We start from the raw sequence: 22320 nt of genomic DNA, 5'->3' as shown, positions 1-22320 counted from the left end.
TCACCCCCGTCAAGCCAAGCCGCCATGTTGACATCCCCTCCTGCCAGCCGCCATGCCACCGCCATGCCTACCAGCCAGCCACGCGGAGGGGATAAGCCTATATATTAGCTTGCCATTGCTAAACGTGGATCATTCTTGTTAAAACTTTCAAAATAAATAAGTGTGTCGTTACGCTGCAATTTTATTTTCTCCATTGCTTCACATATTGTTTTCATTTTTAATGATAATGTAAAAATGCTTGGAGTAATGCGTATTTTATTTTCACATCGCTCTTTACACGTCTTTTATAACCAATAATTAATTACATTCAACAGTATTGGTTATAACCAAGGTTTTAACATTACATTTCTTCTTCTAAAAATCTTTCACAGATTGTTAAAAAATTATTTCAAAGGTTTTTAATTTTATAAAAATACCAAAATAAACTGCAGTAGGTAAGTAGAAAAAATATTTTATTACAAAAAAATCTCAATTAATCTTATAAAATAGTCGCTCCCGTCACAAATACCGTGTAACCGCAGCATTGCATCACCATACACTAAAGCTCCAGCCACACAGCACTAAAGCTCCAGCCACACAGCACTAAAGCTCCCACCACACTAAAGCTACGGCCACACAACACTCTCGATCCACGGCACATACGCAGACACTCGCGTATACACGCCCGGCTCGCCGATGAAACCACACGCGCGACCGAATGACGTCACACCTATGATTGTGTACATGCAGTTGATTTGGCGGTGTTTTATCTGTAGCGGCCCGCCGCTGTCACCCTGTGGATAAAATAAATAAATAAATATTTCATGACAATTTTCACACACGGCACGATCTGATCCCATACTAAGTTTTCGCTTGTGTACTGGAAATTAGATGGCTGATAAACATGCTACTACTAATATAAAGGCGAAAGTTTGTATGGATGTTTGTTACTCTTTCACGTAAAAACTACTGAACCGATTACAATTAAATTTAGCACACATATAGAGGGTAACTTGGATTAACACATAGGATAGGTTTTATCCCGGAAATCCCACGGGAACGGGAACTATTCGGGTTTTCCTTTGAAAACGCGGGCGAAGCCGGAAAACGCGGGCGAAGCCGCGGGCGGAAATCTAGTACATATATAATTTTAAAATAAAATACTTACATAGATAATTGATAAATAAATCCTACTTTAATATTTGTAACGGACAGTAATATGTGTTCTGTGGTAACGGACGTGACGTCGCCTGTCACCTCCGTCAAGCCAAGCCGCCATGTTGACATCCCCTCCTGCCAGCCGCCATGCCACCGCCATGCCTACCAGCCAGCCACGCGGAGGGGATAAGCCTATATATTAGCTTGCCATTGCTAAACGTGGATCATTCTTGTTAAAACTTTCAAAATAAATAAGTGTGTCGTTACGCTGCAATTTTATTTTCTCCATTGCTTCACAAATCAGAAGCGGGATGAAACGACGTCGACCACAAGTTTATCGACCTCCTGACGAATCAATGTCAGAGGAAGATGAGGGTACTTCTTCACCGCCTGCACGGAAGCTGCTCAAGAATCTGCTGAAAAAAGAAGTAGTAAAGGCTTTAAGCAACCTGGAAGATGACCCCCAAGCTCCAAATAAGTCAAAAGTCCATCGTGCTGCATCTTTAATCCCAGAATTTGACCCTGATAGTGAGGAATGCACGGTACAAGCATGGATTCGTAAAATTGACCAAATTGGGGAAATAAATGGATGGGACGATACAACTAAATCATTTTACCTACAAGATAAGCTGCGAGGTCAAGCAAAGAAGTGGTATAATCGTCTAGAGAACTACGATTACACGTGGGAACAATGGAAGGATATGCTATTGCGAGCATTTCCTCGATATCGCGATTATGGAAATATGCTTGAAGAATTACTACAAAGGAAGAAGCAACCTACAGAGACGATGACAAAATACTATCAAGATAAAATCGCCATGTGCTTCCGGTGCAAGTTATCCGATAGCGCCAGCGTTTCCTGTATCATTCGTGGTCTGCCACTATCGCTACAACCTAACGCTCGAGCCTTCCAATGCCACACGCCAGGAGAGCTTTACGAAGGATTTTTATGTGCACTTGACGACTACCGTACTTTACCTATCGACACAAGGTTTCATAAAAATTTGGTGAGTAGGCCATCTCACCTGGATAAAAAGTCAAAGCCACCCAATGTCGAAACAGACCCGTGTCCGAGATGCAATAAAACTGGTCATTTACTGCGTGATTGCTCCCTACCTGACACACGTACATGTTATAAATGTGGAAATAAGGGACACATTGCTTCACGTTGTTCTACAATTGCCACGGAAAATAGAAGATCTATCTCAACCGACAACATAAAAGAAGTAAATGTACTACGCCCTTATAATGAAATATACAAAAAGGTCGTTAAAGTCGATGGCATCCACGTGAAAGCATACATTGATACCGGCAGTCAAGTTAACGTTTTAAACGAACAAGTATCGAACGCATTGTCATTGGATGTCAAACCGACGAGTGTCATTTTAAAAGGATTCTCCGGTGGACTCTCAACGAGTCGTGGAGAAGTCGAATTTCAATTAGAAATTGACGGTATAACCATGAAATGCCACGCCTACTTGTCTAGCATCAAAATGGCCGATGTTAATCTTATAATCGGCCAGCCTGTCATCAACAGCGAAGGTATGACATTGACAGTTAACAAAGGCCTTGTCGAATTTAATCGTACCAGCGTTCCCAACCGTACGATAATTATCGTACAAACACGATAATTTGGTGCCTACGTACGATGTACGATAGCATGTTATTATCGTACGCTGATTTTACGATAATTTCTATCAGGCAAAATTCGAGAATTTATATTATTTCACCCATACAAATATGAAATTTTGACGTGTTTCATATCGAACTTTCATTGGAACAGTGAAATTTTGTCAGATTGAATTTTAAACTTGGCGCGTTTATTGAACATAAAGTGGAAATGGAATCGGTTCAGGTCTGTAGTCTGTACCACGCGTAAAACCAAAGAGTATAATGAATATTAAGGCACGTAAAACGTTTGGGTTTCAGTGTCCCGTTGATTAATGATTTGACAGCGGTAGTTAAACAAAGATTAACTATAGAGAACTTGCATATACTTATCAATATTACAATTTATATGATTTATTTATTTATAATTGACTTTATTCTAAAAAGTACGATAATTTCGAACCAAAAACGCCTAATGTACGATAATTTTACGCCCCTGGTACGATAATCAGCTCACTTCAGGTTGCTAACACTGAATCGTACTCAAGATCCCATTTGCGATATTGAGGCTATCGAAGACCATGATCGCTTTAAAGTCGTCACAGTCAACGAAGAGAGACTTCCACCTGGCTCTTCCATCATTCAAGTGCGGGTTCTCGGAAATAAGGTCGGCAACGGTGTGGTTACACCGCCTCGGCATCATGAGCTGCAGGGAGTGGCCTACTCTCTTCCATCCACCCTGCTCACTGGTGAAGACGGGTACATCAAAGTCATCAACATGGGCTGCGAGGTTATCGTGTGGCCGCCGGGAGAGGTCCTAACCAGGGCTGAAAGCTGCCAGGAGTCTCCACTACAGCCAAATAGCCAGGTACCTTACCCTTGCTTGCCATAGATTTGCCAATTATAATGCTAATAATAAAGCTCACTAGTAATCAGCCTATTTACCGCCAGCCTTATCGATTATCGCATAGCGAACAAGCAGTAGTTCAGTCTAAAGTGATTTATTAGATGCCGAGATTATCAAAGAGTCTGAATCTAGTTATGCATCTCCGGTCATTTTAGTCAAAAAGAAAAACGGTGACAGTAGGATGTGTGTTGATAACCGTGCCTTAAATGCTATTACCGTAAAAGATAGATTTCCATTGCCAAACATAGACGATCAGGTTTCGAAATTAGCGGGCCACAAATATTTTACGAGTTTAGATATGGTTCAAGGCCATCATCAATAATTACGTGTTAGTAATGAAGATACACACAAAACTGCATTCATAACACCTCAGGGTCATTTCGAGTACACTCGTATTCCATTCGGTTTAGCGAACGCGCCATCCGTTTTTATGCGGTTGATAAATAAAATAGTTGAATCTGTAGGTAGAACTAAAAATAATAATGTTAAAAACAAACATGGTAAACGTGAAATTTTGGCATTTCTGGACGATTTACTCTTACCCTCGAATGACGTTATGTCAGGCGATATTTTGCAAGCGGTACTTGTCAAACTTGAAGTAGAAAATTGAAAATTAAACATGAGTAAGTGTTCGTTCTTGCAAAATGAAATAACGTATTTAGGTCATAAAATATCGGCTAAGGGTATTCAACCGGGCGATTCAAAGTTATTAGCGGTGTCTCGTTTTCCAACACCGACCAATGTTCATAGTGTGCGTCAATTTATCGAGTTGTGTAGTTATTTTCGTAAGTTTATTTACAATTTTGCTATCATTGCCCGCCCTTTAACCGATTTAACTAAAAAGAAAGCTTCGTGGATATGGAGTAGTGATCAAAACAATAGTTTCGAACAATTAAAAAAGTGTTTGTGTTCCGAGCCTGTGTTAGCTTTGTACGATCCTGTGCTTTGTACGGAAATACATACTGACGCGTGTAAATTAGGAATAGCAGATTGATGGTACGTTGCGACCCGTTTTATATTTTAGTAGGGTGACGAGTAAAGAGGAAAGCATGTATATTAGGTTCAGGTTATAAACTGGAAACTCTTGCCGTTGTAGAATCCTTGCGTCGTTTTCGCGTATATATAGTAGGAAAAAAAAGGTTAAGATTGTTACTGATTGTACAACAGTCCGCGCTACGCTTACTAAACGTGACATTATACCACGTATCGCAAGGTGGTGGCTTTCTATACAAGATTACGATATAAGCGTAGAGTATAGGCCGGGGGAACGAATGAAACATGTAGAATGTAGATGCGTTAAGTAGACATCCAGTAGACACTATGAACGTGAATCGTCTCGAAGTAGTGGATTGGTTTTATATGGTGCAATGTCAGGATACTAAAAGCGAGCGCTAGAATGAAACGTAACTTCGATAGGAAACGAAAATCCGCTCACATATATAAGAAGGGTGATTTATTGCTAACGCGTCAAGCACCTACTTGTTCAACATCCAAAGTTAACACTAAACTTGACGACTTGCATTCTGGTCCTTATGTCGTAACGAAAGTATTGGGCAACGATAGGTACCAAATTAGAAGTATATAGGGTTTACGTGGGTATAAGAGTTTTAGTGGGTTAGTAGCTGCAGATTCGTTGAGGCCCTATAAAAGTATTGTTACAGTTTCTGATAGTGCTAGCAGTTCGGATGAGCAAATGGAAACCGAAGATCTTATTGATTTATTAGAGAGCTAATTATTTTTGTTGTTCCTGTGGGAACAACTGTTTCAGGATGGCCGAGTGTAACGGACAGTAATATGTGTTCTGTGGTAACGGACGTGACGTCGCCTGTCACCTCCGTCAAGCCAAGCCGCCATGTTGACATCCCCTCCTGCCAGCCGCCATGCCTACCAGCCAGCCACGCGGAGGGGATAAGCCTATATATTAGCTTGCCATTGCTAAACGTGGATCATTCTTGTTAAAACTTTCAAAATAAATAAGTGTGTCGTTACGCTGCAATTTTATTTTCTCCATTGCTTCACATATTATAATTGCGATAGTTAGTGAGGATGGATAGATGTTTGTTATTCGTTCACGTAACTACTGAACCGATTACAATGAAATTTGGTATGTAGGTAGATAAATCCCACAGGAACGGGAATTAAACATGTTTTATTTTGAAAACGCGGGCGAAGTCGCGGGCGGATATCTAGTTATCGTTTATTTAACGTAAGTGTTAATTTAGCGTTAATGTTAATCCATACTTATAATATTATAAATGCGAAAGTAACTCTGTCTGTCTGTTACTCAATCACGCCTTAACTACTGAACCAATTTACATGAAGTTTGGTATAGAGATATTTTGATACCCGAGAAAGGACAAAGGATAGGTTTTTTCCCGGAAATCCCACGGGAACGGGAACTATGCGGGTTTTTCTTGCGCGGGCGATGCCGCGGGCGGAAAGCTAGTGTTAATATAAATGACAAAGTTTTTGAAAAAGAGAAAAAAAATGACAATACAGATAAAAATTCAAATTAAAAATACTCAACTTATAATTTAAAACTCCCTTTAATCATCTCAAACTATCAAATCATCAAATTATTAATTACTAGTTTTCCGCCCGCGGCTTCGCCCGCGTTTTCAGAGAAAAACCCGTTCCCGTAGGATTTCCGGGATAAAACCTATCCTATACATTGAGATAATATTAATATGGAGACGACACCGCCTACATCACTTATGTTCCACTCAACATACGTCACATGACGTATGTTGAGCGGTATTTTTTAATGGTTTTAAAGTGAAACGCATCAAACATGCCTTCGTGTGTGTTACGATATTGCACAAATAATACAAATAATACGGAAAAGTGCAAAGGAATAACTTTCATCGTTAAGTACCTAACTAGATAATAATTTTTAAAACTTAGTTAGAGCAAAAAAATGGCGCACAGATTTTGTTCGTGGTGTCTCCTCCATACGTAATAATATTATCTCAATGATCCTATATCCTTTCTTGGGTATCAAAATATCTCTATACAAAATTTCATGCTAATTGGTTCAGTAGTTCAGGCGTGATTGAGTAACAGACAGACAGACAGACAGAATTACTTTCGCATTTATAATATTAGTATGGATTTATTCAATTAGACTTCTTCTAGAAGCACTTTACCTGACAAGTATCCTTAGATTGCAGCTTATCACCATAACATATTTGTGTGTTGATGTCGAAGCCGTTCTTCATTAGACGATTTGGCGGGAAAAGCTTGACGCATTCGTCGTTGTCGAATTTTGTGAGGATCACCTGAAAATATATAAATTGAATACAGATACAAAATAATAAGACACGTAAATTTGGTTTATCCGTGTAAAATATAAGGACATACACCTATAGATAAACATCACGAAAAAAATATGTGCGTGTAGGTACTAGTGTACACACGTAAGAAGTGAAACTTCTTTATGACCTTATTTTCCAAAAAATAATTAACTATATGCAACTTTACAGAAATACGTCGAATCACGCGTGGTAAGGATGAGATAAAGATGGCGCGTAACGGAAAAATGTCACGCGAAACGAAAAAATGTTACACCAAATTTTTTTCCAACCCCGTTATAGAAGTTTCACTTCAAAAAAAAAGTTTGACTTGTTCACATACTAATTTTGAAAGCAGAAAAAACAAATTGAAAGCTTTATAGAACACTCACGACTAATTCATGCAACCTTCAAACAATTTTTTTTTAATTTCAAACAAAGAAAAATGACATTTCAATTTTTAAATCCATAGACAACAATTTTATTTCTATTTTTCATAAAAAAAAAACTCCAAAATCAAAGGGTTTGTTTTAATTCTAATTCCAGTGAATTTCTAAAAAAAGTAAATAAGTAATTATATATCTATTTTTCTAATACTTAGGTGTAATAATGGTATTTATTTTTCTAAGTTATTTATGATTAACCTCACTTTTTGATTGTATTTTTCAATACACTAACACGTGGGTGGAATTATGGTATCAATTTTTTCTAATAGGTACTTGAATGTTGATTGTGGTATTTATTTTTCTAAAATTGTATTTAAAGTTAACCTCAGTTTTTGATTGAATTTTTTAAAACACCAACACGTGGGCGTGATCATGTTATTTATTTTTCAAGTTATTTAAGCTTAACCTCTGTCTTAATATGTATATATTATGTACTATGTGCGTCATTAACATAGAAATCTAAATAACAAGACACATAGAAGTGCTTTATTGTCATAATTCGTATGAAAACCGCTGTCGCCAAAATCAACACATTCAAACCGAAAGCTAAACAGTACACACAAGTAAACTATGTCTTTTATTGGACAGCTTGATTTTAGTGAAAACTAACTTAACTATTAAATTAAGCTTTTGAATATGTATCCTAACGCACGAATTTACGGTTTATTTTAGAATAACATCCCTAAGTATATGAGACTTTTTGCTCCAATACGAACAAACGTGATAAAAAGAATGGTCGACTGTGTCATTCATTGTTATTTCGATTACTATGGTGACACTCGTAATACTTGTAAATATTCTATAATTTTAAGGAAAAACGGCATTATTTCTAAAAAAAATATTTTCCGATGAAATATTATTCCTTTATAAGTATAATTACAACTTGTGGAAGAATTTCCGCAATGGGAATTGCTGAAACACACCATGTATACACTCATACGTCTCCAGAGCAACTGAACAGTGACGAATGCACTGGTGATGTGGAAATCACCTGAGTGGCGACAAGGTCACGCACGCTTACGACTTCTAGTGTCTTGTTATTTAGATTTCTATGGTCATTAATTTCTGACTGTTTCGAGATTTGGTGCAAAATAAAACAGTGTGTAAATAAAATCTGACTCCTGACATACAGGTTTTACCTAGTTTGGGAGTCAGAGACTTCAGTATTTCAAAATGTTGTATTCTATTGTCAATAAAGAATTTTTATTTTTTATTTTATTTATTTTATAATTAAACAATTGAGTAAAAGTTTAATTTCATAGATAACACGTTGAGAAGTTCCCTGTATAAATATATAATATACATATCTTGTATAAATACATACATAATATGCCTATAGATCTTTACTCAATTGTTTTATTTTATTGATTTTTTACAAATTTTATTTACACACTATTTTATTTTGCACCAAATTTCGAAACAGTCAGAAATTAATGACGCACATATTATATATATATAAAAAAAATATTATTAATATTCTATATTAAAACGTAAGTATATATACTTACGTTTTAATATAGAATATTTTTTTTTATTTTACAACCTTTACAACTTGATCATTAGGAATTTATTACCTCTATTGTTCGAACAAAAATAAGTTACCGACTTTAAGAACGTGCCGACAATGTAAGTTGACTATTGTTTCTTAGAAAACATTTTAGGAGTATACGATAGATAATAAATCTATGACTCACGTAAACACGTGTTTGCTTGATTGGTGTCAGGTGTTCAATTATAATTTTATGAATTCAAAATTTATAAGAATAAACCTCAAACTCTCTGTCCAATCAAAATCCGCCTAAGTCGAAATCCTTTATAAGCTGAAAACGGCAGTGGCCGGCGTAAATATTCAAATAGGTAGCGAGGAGCGAAGCGACGAGCATCTTAGGTTAACTTTTGAACTACCGCACGAGCCGAGCGAGCGAAGCGAGCGAGTTGCAGCAGCGGCCGGTGTAAATATTTAAGTAGGTAGCGACGAGCGTGTGACTAACGTATTTCTTTAACATTGTATATAGTAAATTATTTTTTGAAAAATAAGGACATAAAGAAGTTTCACTTCTTACGTGTGTACTCTAGTACACGCACACATTTTTTTTAACCATAAACAATACCTTCTGCAACATATCAGCGCTAGCGCCTCTATTCTCTGTGGCCCCCCAGCCGGTGGCGAGGGCCCTGTTGTAGTTGTTTGGGGCCCCGATGTCTAGACACGCGGGAACTGCTGATATGCCTAGTTTCATTCTGAAAAGTATACGAGAAATTTAATTCATCTCACTGAAGAAAAAAAAGACGGGTTGCACTCCGGGAGTGCCGGCAGAAGTGAAAACTTGATTATTAACGTTGAGCATGTTTGATATCCATCCGTCTTACGCTTTTTCGATCAGGTCACGTGTCCTGACGCGAGTTTAAGATTTTATACCCATTACAGAAAAAGTGCTCAACGCCGCTAAAGAAGTTTTCACTTCAAAAAAATATTATAGAAGTTATTATTGTTTTATTTATCACAAAAAAGACGTGGCACTCGGAGATTGCTGCGCTAAAGCTATTGCATGCATAAAAAGTATCACCGCTTTGTCGGTCGGATTCGTTACGGAATTTTTACATTCGGTCGCAGCGCTCAATGCCGCGATACAAGCTATGCAATAGCTTAAAAAAGTGATATTTTTTGACGTTTTTTTAATACTGATTTCTCCAACAGAAGTATAAAAAGAATTAAAAGTGTAGATTATGGAAAACAGTAAAGGCTTAATGAAATATTTCAACTGTTGTACAGAAATCCATATTAATATTATAAATGCGAAAGTAACTCTGTCTGTCTGTCTGTTACTCAATCAGGCCTAAACTACTGAACCAATTTGCATGAAATTTGGTATGGAGATATTTTGATACCCGAGAAAGGACATAGGCTACCTTTTATTGCGAAATAATAGGGGCGGACCTCTAGTAGCCTATACAACTCAGATCACGTATATCCAACGGTCCAATTTTTGAGGTCGGTTTAGTAGGTACTGAGATTAGCGCATTCAAACAAACAATATACTTTTCAGTTTTATGACATAGTTTAGAAGTGTTAAATATCTATATTGGACATACTATAAACAGTAAAATAGAATAATGAAATATTTTTTAACCCATTTTCTTACTGTGAGAAACAAAAATCTTAAAATGCTTCCAAATTTTAACTCAATAAAAAATCCACTTAAATATAAATATATATAAATACTTACACTCTATCCGTTTCAAGTAAGGCAATATCGTTATATTTCCTCGGCGGATCGAACTGTGGATGTTTCACGATATTTTTTATCCTGTACAAGTTGTTGCTGTCAAATTGGTCTGTTCGTTTTAGTACGCCGAGGAGAGCGAATTTTGTTGGTCCACTGAAAAAAGATATATTTTTTTAAATAAAAGTAACTACATGTTAAAAAAGTTGTATTGATTTGGAATTGCAATGAATTTGAAGCAGAATCTATAAAAATTAAACTCAAAGGTGACTTATATAGTGATCTATCAACGCACAGCCCAAACCACTGAACGTATCGGGCTGAAATTTGGCATGCAGGTAGATGTTAGGACGTAGGCATCCGCTAAGAAAGGATTTCCCGAAATTCTTACGGGAACGGGGAAAAACGGGGATGCACGTACAAAGTCGTGGGCGGAAGCTAGTTTCATTATAAACTTGAATTTTTAGTATAGTTAGTTTAACCTGATTCCATAATGGAAGGTGTAAGTTTTGGCATCGTTGGAAAAAATAACTTATACATTGGCTCATTCAATGCAGAAGTTCAAACTTTGACACGATAAAAAACTCGCTTTAAACTCAGTTTTAATCTATTATTCCTTGTTTCTAATCCATGAAGAGAGGCTAAAACTACTGATGATATTGTAAACACAATAAAAAAAGCAAATAAATTTCTAGCTCGATTAATAAACAGAGCTATGAGGGTAGAAAAATAATTTACGATATCCCTTGGCTTCATCATAAAATAATATGGCAAATTACAAAAAATATTTCGAAAAATACAACCCATTATAAACCGCAATTTCTGTTTTCAAAAACAACGTCCACCATTTTACTACCCCATATCGTATAACCCTTATATATCCAGATCGTTCATTTCATCTCTAATAAATTCATTTACAAAACATTTAAATCTCCATTTACTTTGGAGAGTGCGCTGCGGAATTGCACGACCTAATTCCGCCATCCCCATTTTTCCATCGTCCGTCGAGGCGCACAGATTCTAGGCATCGCCACATGGTTGACGTTCCATGTACCCGGACAAAGCGGTTCGGATCGTCATTCATTATTCGAACCGCTAGGGACTGGAACATGCTTCCTGAATCTGTGTTCCCCGACGAGTACAATTTGGAGGTCTTCAAGAGGAGAGTGAACAGGTACATTTTAGGGAAGCGCGCTCCATCTTAGGCCACATCTCAGCTTACCATCAGGCGAGATTGTGGCCAAGCGCTCCCCTATTGTACAATAAAAAAAAAAAACATTTTAAATCATATACTCAGCATCATTAAAGACATAAAACACATTTTAATACGATTTAACTCAAAACTCACTTCTCTCTGCTATAAGTGCAATGGCCAGCGGTCAGTATAAACTTGTCACTAATGAGACTCCCGCCGCAGGACCATTCTGCGGAATTCGGATCATCCCCGAAACCGAGCAAAACCTGAAAGGTATAATGCTGGCTGAATAAATGAACTAATTTTTAAATAATAAGAATTAGCTGTGCCCCGTGGTTTTACCCACATTGCTATAGCCATCCTCGATAAATGGGCTATCTAACACAGAAATAATTTTTCACATCGGACCTGTAGTTCCTGCGATAAGCGCGCTCAAACAAACAATCAAAACTTTGATAATGATTATGATGATGATGATGATGATCATGGTGATGATGATGATGATGATGTTCAAACTCACCATATGAGGGAATTCATCTTTCGCAGCCTTCACACCCCCCACGATGAGATCAGCGACACTATGCTTACAGTTGTTAACCCGGGCCATGTCCCCGATAAGGGCCACACCCCGTTCGCAAGGGTATACCAGGGTCTGCTGGTATTCTATGCATTCTGGGGGTTAAAGAAGTATTTTCTGTTATTTTCTTGAGAATAATATACAGGGTGTCCCGCTTTCGGTATACTAAGCGCGAAGGGACTTGTAGTTTTGCATACACTGATCACATAAAAAATACTTAAATAACAAAATTACGCGAAAAATTTTTTGCTAAATTTTTCCTTAAAATCCATGTATTCGTCTCTAGCTTCGCGCAGCCGGCATATACCGCTTCGCTAATGTGAGTATTTTGTCTATGAAAACATAATCTTAAACGATAGCTCACATGCGGGTGGCAAAGTTGGGCGGTTTGCTTGTTGGGGGTGTACACATGGAATTTTAAGAATTCCTCTATTTTAAAAAAAAATGCGTCTGGAATTTTATAATTATTTTTTACGTACTCAGCGTATGCAAAACTACAAGTCCCTTTGCGCTTAGTATACCGAAAGTGGGACACCCTGTATAGAACAAAATTATGGCGATATATATTAAGAGGTGTCAAGGGGCATCCGGATGGAACGAAGTTACTAATCTTATATATAAAATTCTCGTGTCACAATGTTAGTCTGCATACTCCTCCGAAACGGGTGGACCGATTCTCATGAAATTTTCTGTGCATATCGGGTAAGTCTGAGAATCGGCCAACATCTATTTTTCATATGTACCACGGGCGAAGCCGGGGCGGACCGCTAGTCTTATATATAAAATTCTCGTGTCACAATGTTAGTCTGCATACTCCTCCGAAACGGGTGGACCGATTCTCATGAAATTTTCTATGCATATCGGGTAAGTCTGAGAATCGGCCAACATCTATTTTTCATATGTACCACGGGCGAAGCCGGGGCGGACCGCTAGTATATTATGTATTTTTTATAGTCTATACAATTTACATTAGATATTCCCAAATTGAGAAGGATAAAACTAAATTATAGCAAAGTAAATTCAATCAATTAAATATTTTTAGGAATTTATTGAAGCGAAAACTTCTTTAGCGGCGGTGGGTATAAAATCAGGACACGTGGCCTGATCGAAAAAGCGTAAGACGGATTTTTTTAGCTCTTATATTTTAGCGTAAGACGGATAGGTACCATTCCAAAATATCAAACATGCTCAACGTTAATAATCAAGTTTTTACTTCTGCCGGCACTCCCGGAGTGCAACCCGTCTTTTTTATTTACTAGCTTATTTTATCTTTGACACTTCTCTCGCATTTGTTTATTGAAATTATTTTCAACTAGCGGTCCGCCCCGGCTTCGCCCGTGGTACATACTTCGCAATAAAAAGTAGCCTATGTCCTTTCTCGGGTATCAACATATCTCCATACCAAATTTCATGCAAATTGGTTCAGTAGTTTAGACGTGATTGAGTAACAGACAGACAGAGTTACTTTCGCATATTATAAAATATTAGTATGGATTCCAATTGAAACTTCAGTTTGAATTTAAATTTGAATTTGAATGTACTTAAAGAATTGAATGAATATATCATACTTACTATCCCAAGCCTTCTGTCCAGTTTTCGTGGCTGTCAAATTCGGGGGTAGATTTTCACAACTACCCCCCGAGTCATCGTTGTCCCTATAGTCGACAGGGGCTGGTATATATTCTGTAGTTGTCGTGAATGGCCTGTAACGAATATGACTTTAAACTCACTAAAACTCAAACATTTATTTATTCAATTAGACCTCTTCTAGAAGCACTTTTGAAACGTCATTACATATTTTAAACATTTACCACCGATTCGGAAAGCAGTATCTATGAAGATGGAACCGGCAAGAAACTCCATAGTTGCTCTTTTAAATCATGTCAGTTTTATCATATCTATACTAATATTATAAAGCTGAAGAGTTTGTTTGTTTGTTTGTTTGTTTGAACGCGCTAATCTCGGGAACTACTGGTCCGATTTGAAAAATTCTTTCGATGTTAGATAGTCCATTTATCGAGGAAGGCTACAGGCTATATGTCATCACGCTAAGACCAACAGGAGCGAGCAATGCGGGTGAAACCGCGGGGAACAACTTATAGTATTATACAGGGTGTCCCACTATTGGTATACTAAGCGCGAAGAAACTTGTAGTTTTGCAAACACTGGTCACGAAAAAAATACTTAAACAACAAAATTACGTCAAAAATTTTTTGCTAAATTTTTCCTGAAAATCCATGTTTTCTTCTCTAGCTTCGCGCAGCCGGCATATACCGCTTCGCTAATATGAGCATTTTGTCTATGAAAACATAATCTTAAACGATAGCTCACGTGCTGGTGGCAAAGTTGGGCGGGTTGTTTGTTATGGGTGTACACATAAAGTCTTAAGAATTCATCTATTTGAAAAAAAATGCGTCTGGAATTTTATAAGTATTTTTTACGAACTCAGCGTATGCAAAACTATAACCACCTTTGAGCTTAGTATACCAACAGTGGGACACCCTGTATAAGTACTGTTATTAAAATAGTCATAATTTGCGTTTTGAAAGTCCACTAATTAGGACACATAATAAAAAGCCAGGAATTTCAATGATTTTTCCAAACACCTGAAATACGCCGTATTCAGGTCAATATCAAGGAAGACAGTGCGTTCCAATAATTAAATATTTATACCTACTACTAGATTTCCGCCCGCGGCTTCGCCCGCGTTTTCAAAGGAAAACCCGCATAGTTCCCGTTCCCGTGGGATTTCCGGGATAAAACCTATCCTATGTGTTAATCGAAGTTACCCTCTATATGTGTGCTAAATTTCATTGTAATCGGTTCAGTAGTTTTTACGTGAAAGAGTAACAAACATCCATACATCCATACAAACTTTCGCCTTTATAATAGTATTAAGATTGTTTTTACTAAGGAGGAAATATTATTTTTCTGTTTGTTGATTTAAAACTACTTGACCGATTTTAAAATGGTTTTACTATATATTTACTAAGCTCATCGGATGAAGCAGGGACAAACAGTTAGTTTATGTCGTCAGATTACATAAGGATAATTCAGTTTTAGAATGGTAAAACAGGATATTAGGTTAAACAGGAAAATGCGTATGAAGTCTACAAGGATATTGATTATTGTTTTAAGTTTTGTTACGTCTAGCACTGTATTTAATTCCTGACTAAGAATTGAGTATGAGTTACTGAGTACATCCATACTAATATTATAAATGCGAAAGTAACTCTGTCTGTCTGTCTGTTACTCAATCACGCCTGAACTACTGAACAAATTTGCATGAAATTTGGTATAGATATATTTTGATACCCGAGAAAGGACATAGGATAGGTTTTATCCCGGAAATCCTACGGTAACGGGTTTTTCTCTGAAAACGCGGGCGAAGCCGCGGGCGGATAGCTAGTAGGTATATATGTCGTGGCCATATCGTAGATTTGCTCATTTCATGATATGACTGGCCATTTCACGAAATGGTCGCATTTCGTGAAATGGCCAACATAGTTTGATCAGATCGTTAAATCGTCAACGTTTCACGATTTGGCCATCCACATTTGGCCAGATCGTATAAAATATAAAGAGTCCATGCGAATCGTTTTTGCAATAAAAAACAGTTAGGTTAGGTTAGGTTAGACTTTCATAAACAACGCACGAGCCGAGCGAGCAAAGCGAGCGTGCCGCGGCAGCGGCCGGCGAGTGCCAGAAGCGGATCGCTTTTTAAAAAACAAACAATTATAATACTATAGTAGGATATATAAATATATATCCTAAAAGAAAAAATGCGTCTTAAATTATTTTATTTAAGACGCATTTTTTCTTCAATACATATAAGATATCCACATTTTCTATAGTACTCGAACCGTCGTAAATTCTTTGCTATGACTTTCTTCATATTGTTAATTGTTATTAAACGAATTATGAAGTTTTTAACTGCGAATAATTAAATTTTCGCCAGCGGCCGCCATCTTATCACATAAAGACAGAGCTTGCAGCGCCTCTACCAATGATTAATGTAACTATTTTACGATATGATCAAATAATTTTGATCATTTCATGAAAAAACCGCGCGTTTAGTTGGCCATATCGTGAAACGATTTCTTATCATTGATCTGCTCAAGCCACATCATGATGTGGCCAAACTAAATTGGCCATTTCACGAAATGCGACCATTTCGTGAAATGGCCAGTCATATCATGAAATGAGCAAATTTACGATATGGCCACGACATATATATCACGTAAACAAGAGTAAAATTATTTGAAATTGATATTTTTGGTTTAATGGCATTCAAATGCTTTATAAAATATAATTTATAAAGAATAGAAAAAAAAAGATCCTGTGTGTCCCTTAGACTCATAAAACTGAAAGAATGAAAGAATAGAATGAATTCGATCGCTCTGGCGGGTCACGAATTGGTCAGCTGTATCCGCCCCGTAATGGCGTAAAATTATTTGTTAAGGGAATAAATAACCTTTATATGATACCTAGTACCTACCTAATATTATAATAATTGATCAATACTTAATAAAATCTCGCAAAATTTTCGAACTCAAGGGTTTTAAATAAATAAATAAAATACATTTTATTGCACACACATAAAACAAAATCAAACAAATAATATCTACAAACAAGGTAATACGAAGCGGTACAAATAGGCGGCCTTATTGCTAAGAAGCGATGTCTTCCAGGAAACTTTTTGATATTTTGAACTAATTTAATGTAACTAACTTGTTATTAAGGTAATAAATTGGATATTATTCTGTATACACATTGATCTATACTAATATTATAAAGAGGAAAGGTTTGTAATTATGTATATTTATGTATGGTTTTCACGCATAAACTACTGGACCGATTTCAATGAAATTTAGTACACATATAGAGGGTAACTTGGATTAACACATAGGCTAGGTTTTATCCAGGAAATCCTATGGGAACGGGAGATACGCAGGTTTTTCTTTGAAAACGCGGGCGAAGCCGTGGGCGGAAAGCTAGTAACTTAATGAAGTTCTATTAATAATAATTATTACCTCTTAGTAGTAGTGGCGACTGGAGCAGCCTCGACACAGCACACGATGGGATCTGTACCCACGAACGAGCATATCTGTAAAATATATTGAAAATTATTATAAGCAATATTCTCCTGATTTTATTACAATCGGTCCAAAAGGTCCAATCGTTTAGGAGTTCATTGACACGGACCGACTGTGTATTTTAAAAATTGAAAACAAAAATGCGAAAATTAAAACTTTGAAGTAAGTATGCCTTGTATCTTTTTCTTTTTTCTTCATCATCACTACATAGTACATAGTATAAAACAAAGTCGCTTTCCCTGTCCCTATGTCCCTTTGTACGCTTAAATCTTTGAAACTACGCAACGGATTTTGATGCGGTTTTTTTTAATAGATAGAGTGATTCAAGAGGAAGGTTTATATGTATAATAAGATCCATTAAGTAGTGGAGAAGTACTGTTATTTTTGAGGTTACTAATGTGATGTCGTAAAAAAATACATTTATTCCGCTTACATTGCAAACGCAGGCTGAACCCTACGAGTTTTATCAAAATAATGTACTAAGTATTGTACACATTGAAAAGGTCTATAGAAAAGTCCGCGATGGCATATGTCTATCTCTTATGGATAACCCACAATAACTTTTTTTTGTCATTTACTTTTTACGACAAATAATGGCTAATTTTCGAAGCGATTTTAACCAATACAGCATTAATCCTTAACCAATTACATACCATGGATACATTGTTCATTTAATATAGATCTATATGGCCCATTACACCGTATGATTTAAGTGAATATTTTCGAAGATATTACAGATTTAAAAATTACGGGACGTAGCGTTTGCGGCCGCCCGGCTATGTATTTTATACCCGTGCGATGCCGGAGCGGGCCGCTATATTTTTATACCAATACAACGTTCACAATTTTTCTGTAGTGTATTTAGTATCAGCATTGCGCCCGTGCGAAGCCGGGGCAGGTCGCTAGTCTCATATAATACGTCTTTCCTTTTATAATAAACTAGCTTCCGCCCGCGGCTCTGCCCGCGTGGTGTTTTGATAAAAGGTAGCCTAATGTTCTTTCACATTGTGCCAAATTTCATCAAAATCGGTTGAGAGGTAAGCGGGAAAGCGTAACAGACAGACAGACAGACAGAGTTACTTTCGCATTTATAATATTATTAGTAGGGATTACATTTAAATGTATGAAGCCAATTAATATAAAGAAAAGCTATAAATATCTTATTTTATAGCGATAACTGGAAAGACAATTAAATATTTTATAGTATATATTATATCTCATAAAATTATTATTACACAGAAGATATTATCTGACATCATTTAAGTTGTCCATTAGTATATACATGCTAATGCTTGATAAAATAAGTTATTCTTAGAATCTTTTTTTAAGAACTAGCAGGTCCACGCAGCTTTGTATGGTATCATACTATCATGCTTTCTATATGTAGATAGAAAAGATGTAAATCTACACTAAAATAATTATAAACTCAAACTGCGTTATGCGTTTTCTACGATAGATAGAAGCCAAAAATATAGTTTTTAGAATTTTTGCCTGTTTGTCTATACAGTGTGTCCGGACATGACATACCGATATTTGAAGGGACTATTCTCCAGGTATTTTTATCGACAATTCAACCCCTCTACAGTCCCCTACCTCACCCCCCTCAAAATGGCAAACCTATCAATTCGGATAGTGAATTTATGAAAATTGTAATAACTTCGAAAGTGAGTGTCACAAAATACTAAATTTGGTTTTATTTGAACAATAACAAGTTATTCTAGGGACCACTAAACAAATTTAATTGATAAGAGTGATGAAACATACTTTAAAAAATTCGAAAACCATTTTGAGGGGGGTGAGGTAGGGGACTGTAGAGGGGTTGAATTGTCGATAAAAATACCTGGAGAGTAGCCCCTTCAAATATCGGTATGTCATGTCCGGACACACTGTATGTATCTCCGGGGTAAACTAAAAAAGTACTGCATGGATTTAGTTCAAATTTGGTACAGAGATAGCTTGTATCCCGGAAATCCCACTAACGGCAATTACGCGAAGCCGTTAGCGGAAAGCTAGTAATTATAATAAGGCCTACTAATAATATTATTAATGCGAAAGTTTGTGAGGATGTGTGTGTGTGTGTGTTTGTTACTCTTTCACGCAAATACTACTGAAATGATTACAATGAAATTTAGCACACATATAGAGGGTAACTTGGATTAACACATAGGATAGGTTTCATCCCAGAAATCCCACGGGAACGGGAACTATGCGGGTTTTTCTTTCAATACGCGGGCGAAGCCGCGGGCGGAAAGCTAGTATCATATAAAACTGAAGAGATTTTTGTTTGAACGCGATAATCTTAGCTTGAAGAAAAATATGTCCTGTGAGTGTTATCTACTATATAAAAATAAGTCGGGTTTTCCTTCCTGATGCTATAACTCCAGAACGCACCAACCGATTTCCACGGTTTTGCATTCGTTGGAAAGGTCTCGTACTCCGTAAGGTTTATAGCAAAGAAAAGGTGTCTCTGGTGGCGAAACGGAGTTCGCCCGGTTTGCTAGTAGGCTATACTTTTATCTGGGGTCAACCCGGACGAGCGGTTAGTCGTCGTATATTTTATTTATTTTTATTTATTTTGTATTTTTTGATGAAAATTGCGGGGATTGCAAATTTGGCTAACTAAGTTTACATCTTTAGAAAGATTACAGAATGTTACCTACATATATTTTTTTAAATAATGCATAATAAATAAATCAAATTACGGACATGCAGTTGATACACACACACACATAATGTGGGTACCCTTTTCTTATAGTTATGGTCGATTTTTGGCAACAAACTTGTATTTCTTGTTTTCTGTATGTATAAAATAATCCTAACAATAACGGTTTATGAGGTTACTGACCTATTCTTGATGTTTTGGTTTCGCGATATTCAAAGTCAAAATCATTTTGGAAATATTTTTATCGATTTAAAGGAAAGGCAAAAAAAATAGCCAAAACAGTAGAAGGCGCAAACAAGTCATTAGTTCAGTGGTTGAGCCGTGAAGAAGAAACAGACAGACGGAGTTACTTTCGTATTTATAATATTAGTTCTGTCAGTTCAGTCTTCTGGAAATTTTCCACAAATAGCTAGATAATTTTGTTAGGTATATTTACCTGTGGTTGTTTCCGTCTTTTGATATCGTTGATAGCTGGTTGGCAGACTTCTAGATTTTTGCAGGTGCCCTGTACGCCATTTTTGATACAGGGCTGTCCTATAAGTAAAACAAAATATTAAAATCGAAACTAAAAAGATAATGCAAATAAAGTGTGTGCTTTGATGTGCTGAATTTACTAGCTAGGTTTGGTAGCCGATATTCCGGCGAGAATATTAGTTATGTGAACTTTAGAACATTATCTAAGTATTTTCAAGTCGAGTTTCGTGTCGTAATCGTAATAAGTTAGTAGTGAAGGTAACTTAATTACACGAATTTTTCAACATGGATCTTTTGTCACAACACGTTGGTACTTAGCAATTTTTGAAGTGAAACTTCTTTATCGGGGTTGAAAAAAAATTTAGTGTAACATTTTTTCGTTACGCGTGACATTTCTCCGTTACGCGCCATCTTTTTTATCCCTACCACGCGTGATTGGACGTATTTCTGTAAAGTTGCATATAGTAAATTATTTTTTGAAAAATAAGGTCATAAAGAAGTTTCACTTCTTACGTGTGTACACTAGTACACGCACACATTTTTTATGCAATGAGTTTTTTTCGGTTTTCGAGCAAACCTACCTAAGATATTATACCTACAAGCATAACAAAAACTAAAAGTTTCCGTCAATGAAATTTCAGATTTAGGTACCATAGGACAATAGCTAATCACAAAAAAAATTACGACACTCAACTCGACTTCAATTTAAATTTAATTGTAAACCACATTGTAAATAAAAAAATTCCACTTACTGTACGCTTATAAAAATATAGATATAGTTACCTACTTATTATTTTTCTATGAAAAACAATCGCAGAATTTTCCTTCTAATTAATTTTAATGTCTTATTCAGAGCAATTACCTGTAATCACTCGAATTATAAAGATACTAATCTTATAAAATTATTATACATTTAAATATTAAATATATGAGTAATAAAAGATATATTATTGTACCTATAATATCTGTATGTTTGTCTATGCACAAAAACTGCTAATTGGTTTTTGATGCAGTTCACTGATACAGGATAGCTTAAGTAATAACAAATATATTTTTTTCCTTCTATCTATGCAGATAAATCCGCTGACAAAAGCTACATTAATATGAAGTAAACAATTTAAAATTCTGACCTATTAAAACGTGTAACTGTTCCATAAATTAAAATAGAAGCGCCAAAGTTTATAAAAAAAAAACAACCTTCACAGCTAATTAATAAACCATTTACCTATTTATAAAAGAAAAAAAAACAGTTTTGCGTCGTACCTACCTTCATATTGTCCATTCGACGCACATATTAGAGCGAAAAACACAAACACCAACATTGTCACAACACTAGCACACTTTTTAACACTAATTTATTTATAAATTATTATTTTACGAGTTAGTCATCCATGTTGTCTTTATAAAAGCAACGAAGCGACTGGCATTATAATAATAATTACTCTGTGGTCCCGATTGTCAACTTTTTGCGTTTGACATTTGTTAATGGCGGGAAAAATCTTGTTTATTTTTCTCACGTACAGATAAAACATGAATCATGCGTGCGAATTTGTTTACGTCACGATGAGGCGTAGGTAATTCCTGGTAATTCCTATTTTACTTCCCTACTAATATTATAAATGTGAATGTAAGTTTGTATGCCATAATATAAGGAATTAGGATAGTTTTATGCAGTGTGAACATTTTGCGATGAGCCCCGGAGGG

General features: G+C 36.2%; 1 protein-coding gene across 1 annotated transcript; it reads right to left on the bottom strand.

The window, feature by feature from the left end:
• Positions 1-435: 435 nt before the first annotated feature.
• LOC149896356 (trypsin-1-like) lies at positions 436-22045 on the bottom strand. The gene is made up of 10 exons (XM_090118205.1): positions 21884-22045; positions 20579-20676; positions 17418-17491; positions 13957-14087; positions 12328-12479; positions 11961-12073; positions 10616-10768; positions 9500-9629; positions 6799-6930; positions 436-773 (listed from the first exon to the last, which is right to left on the bottom strand). The coding sequence occupies exons 1-10, from the start codon at positions 21936-21938 to the stop codon at positions 606-608; spliced, it is 1206 nt and encodes a 401-aa protein (XP_089974331.1). The 5' UTR covers positions 21939-22045; the 3' UTR covers positions 436-605.
• Positions 22046-22320: the final 275 nt, after the last annotated feature.

The sequence above is a fragment of the Colias eurytheme genome, chromosome 29 (genome assembly GCF_061535395.1).
Source record: "Colias eurytheme isolate Ceu_HAF_F1 chromosome 29, ilColEury1 Martin Lab GWU primary, whole genome shotgun sequence".
Lineage (NCBI taxonomy): Eukaryota > Metazoa > Arthropoda > Insecta > Lepidoptera > Pieridae > Colias > Colias eurytheme.
This window is presented reverse-complemented; position numbering and strand designations above follow the sequence as displayed.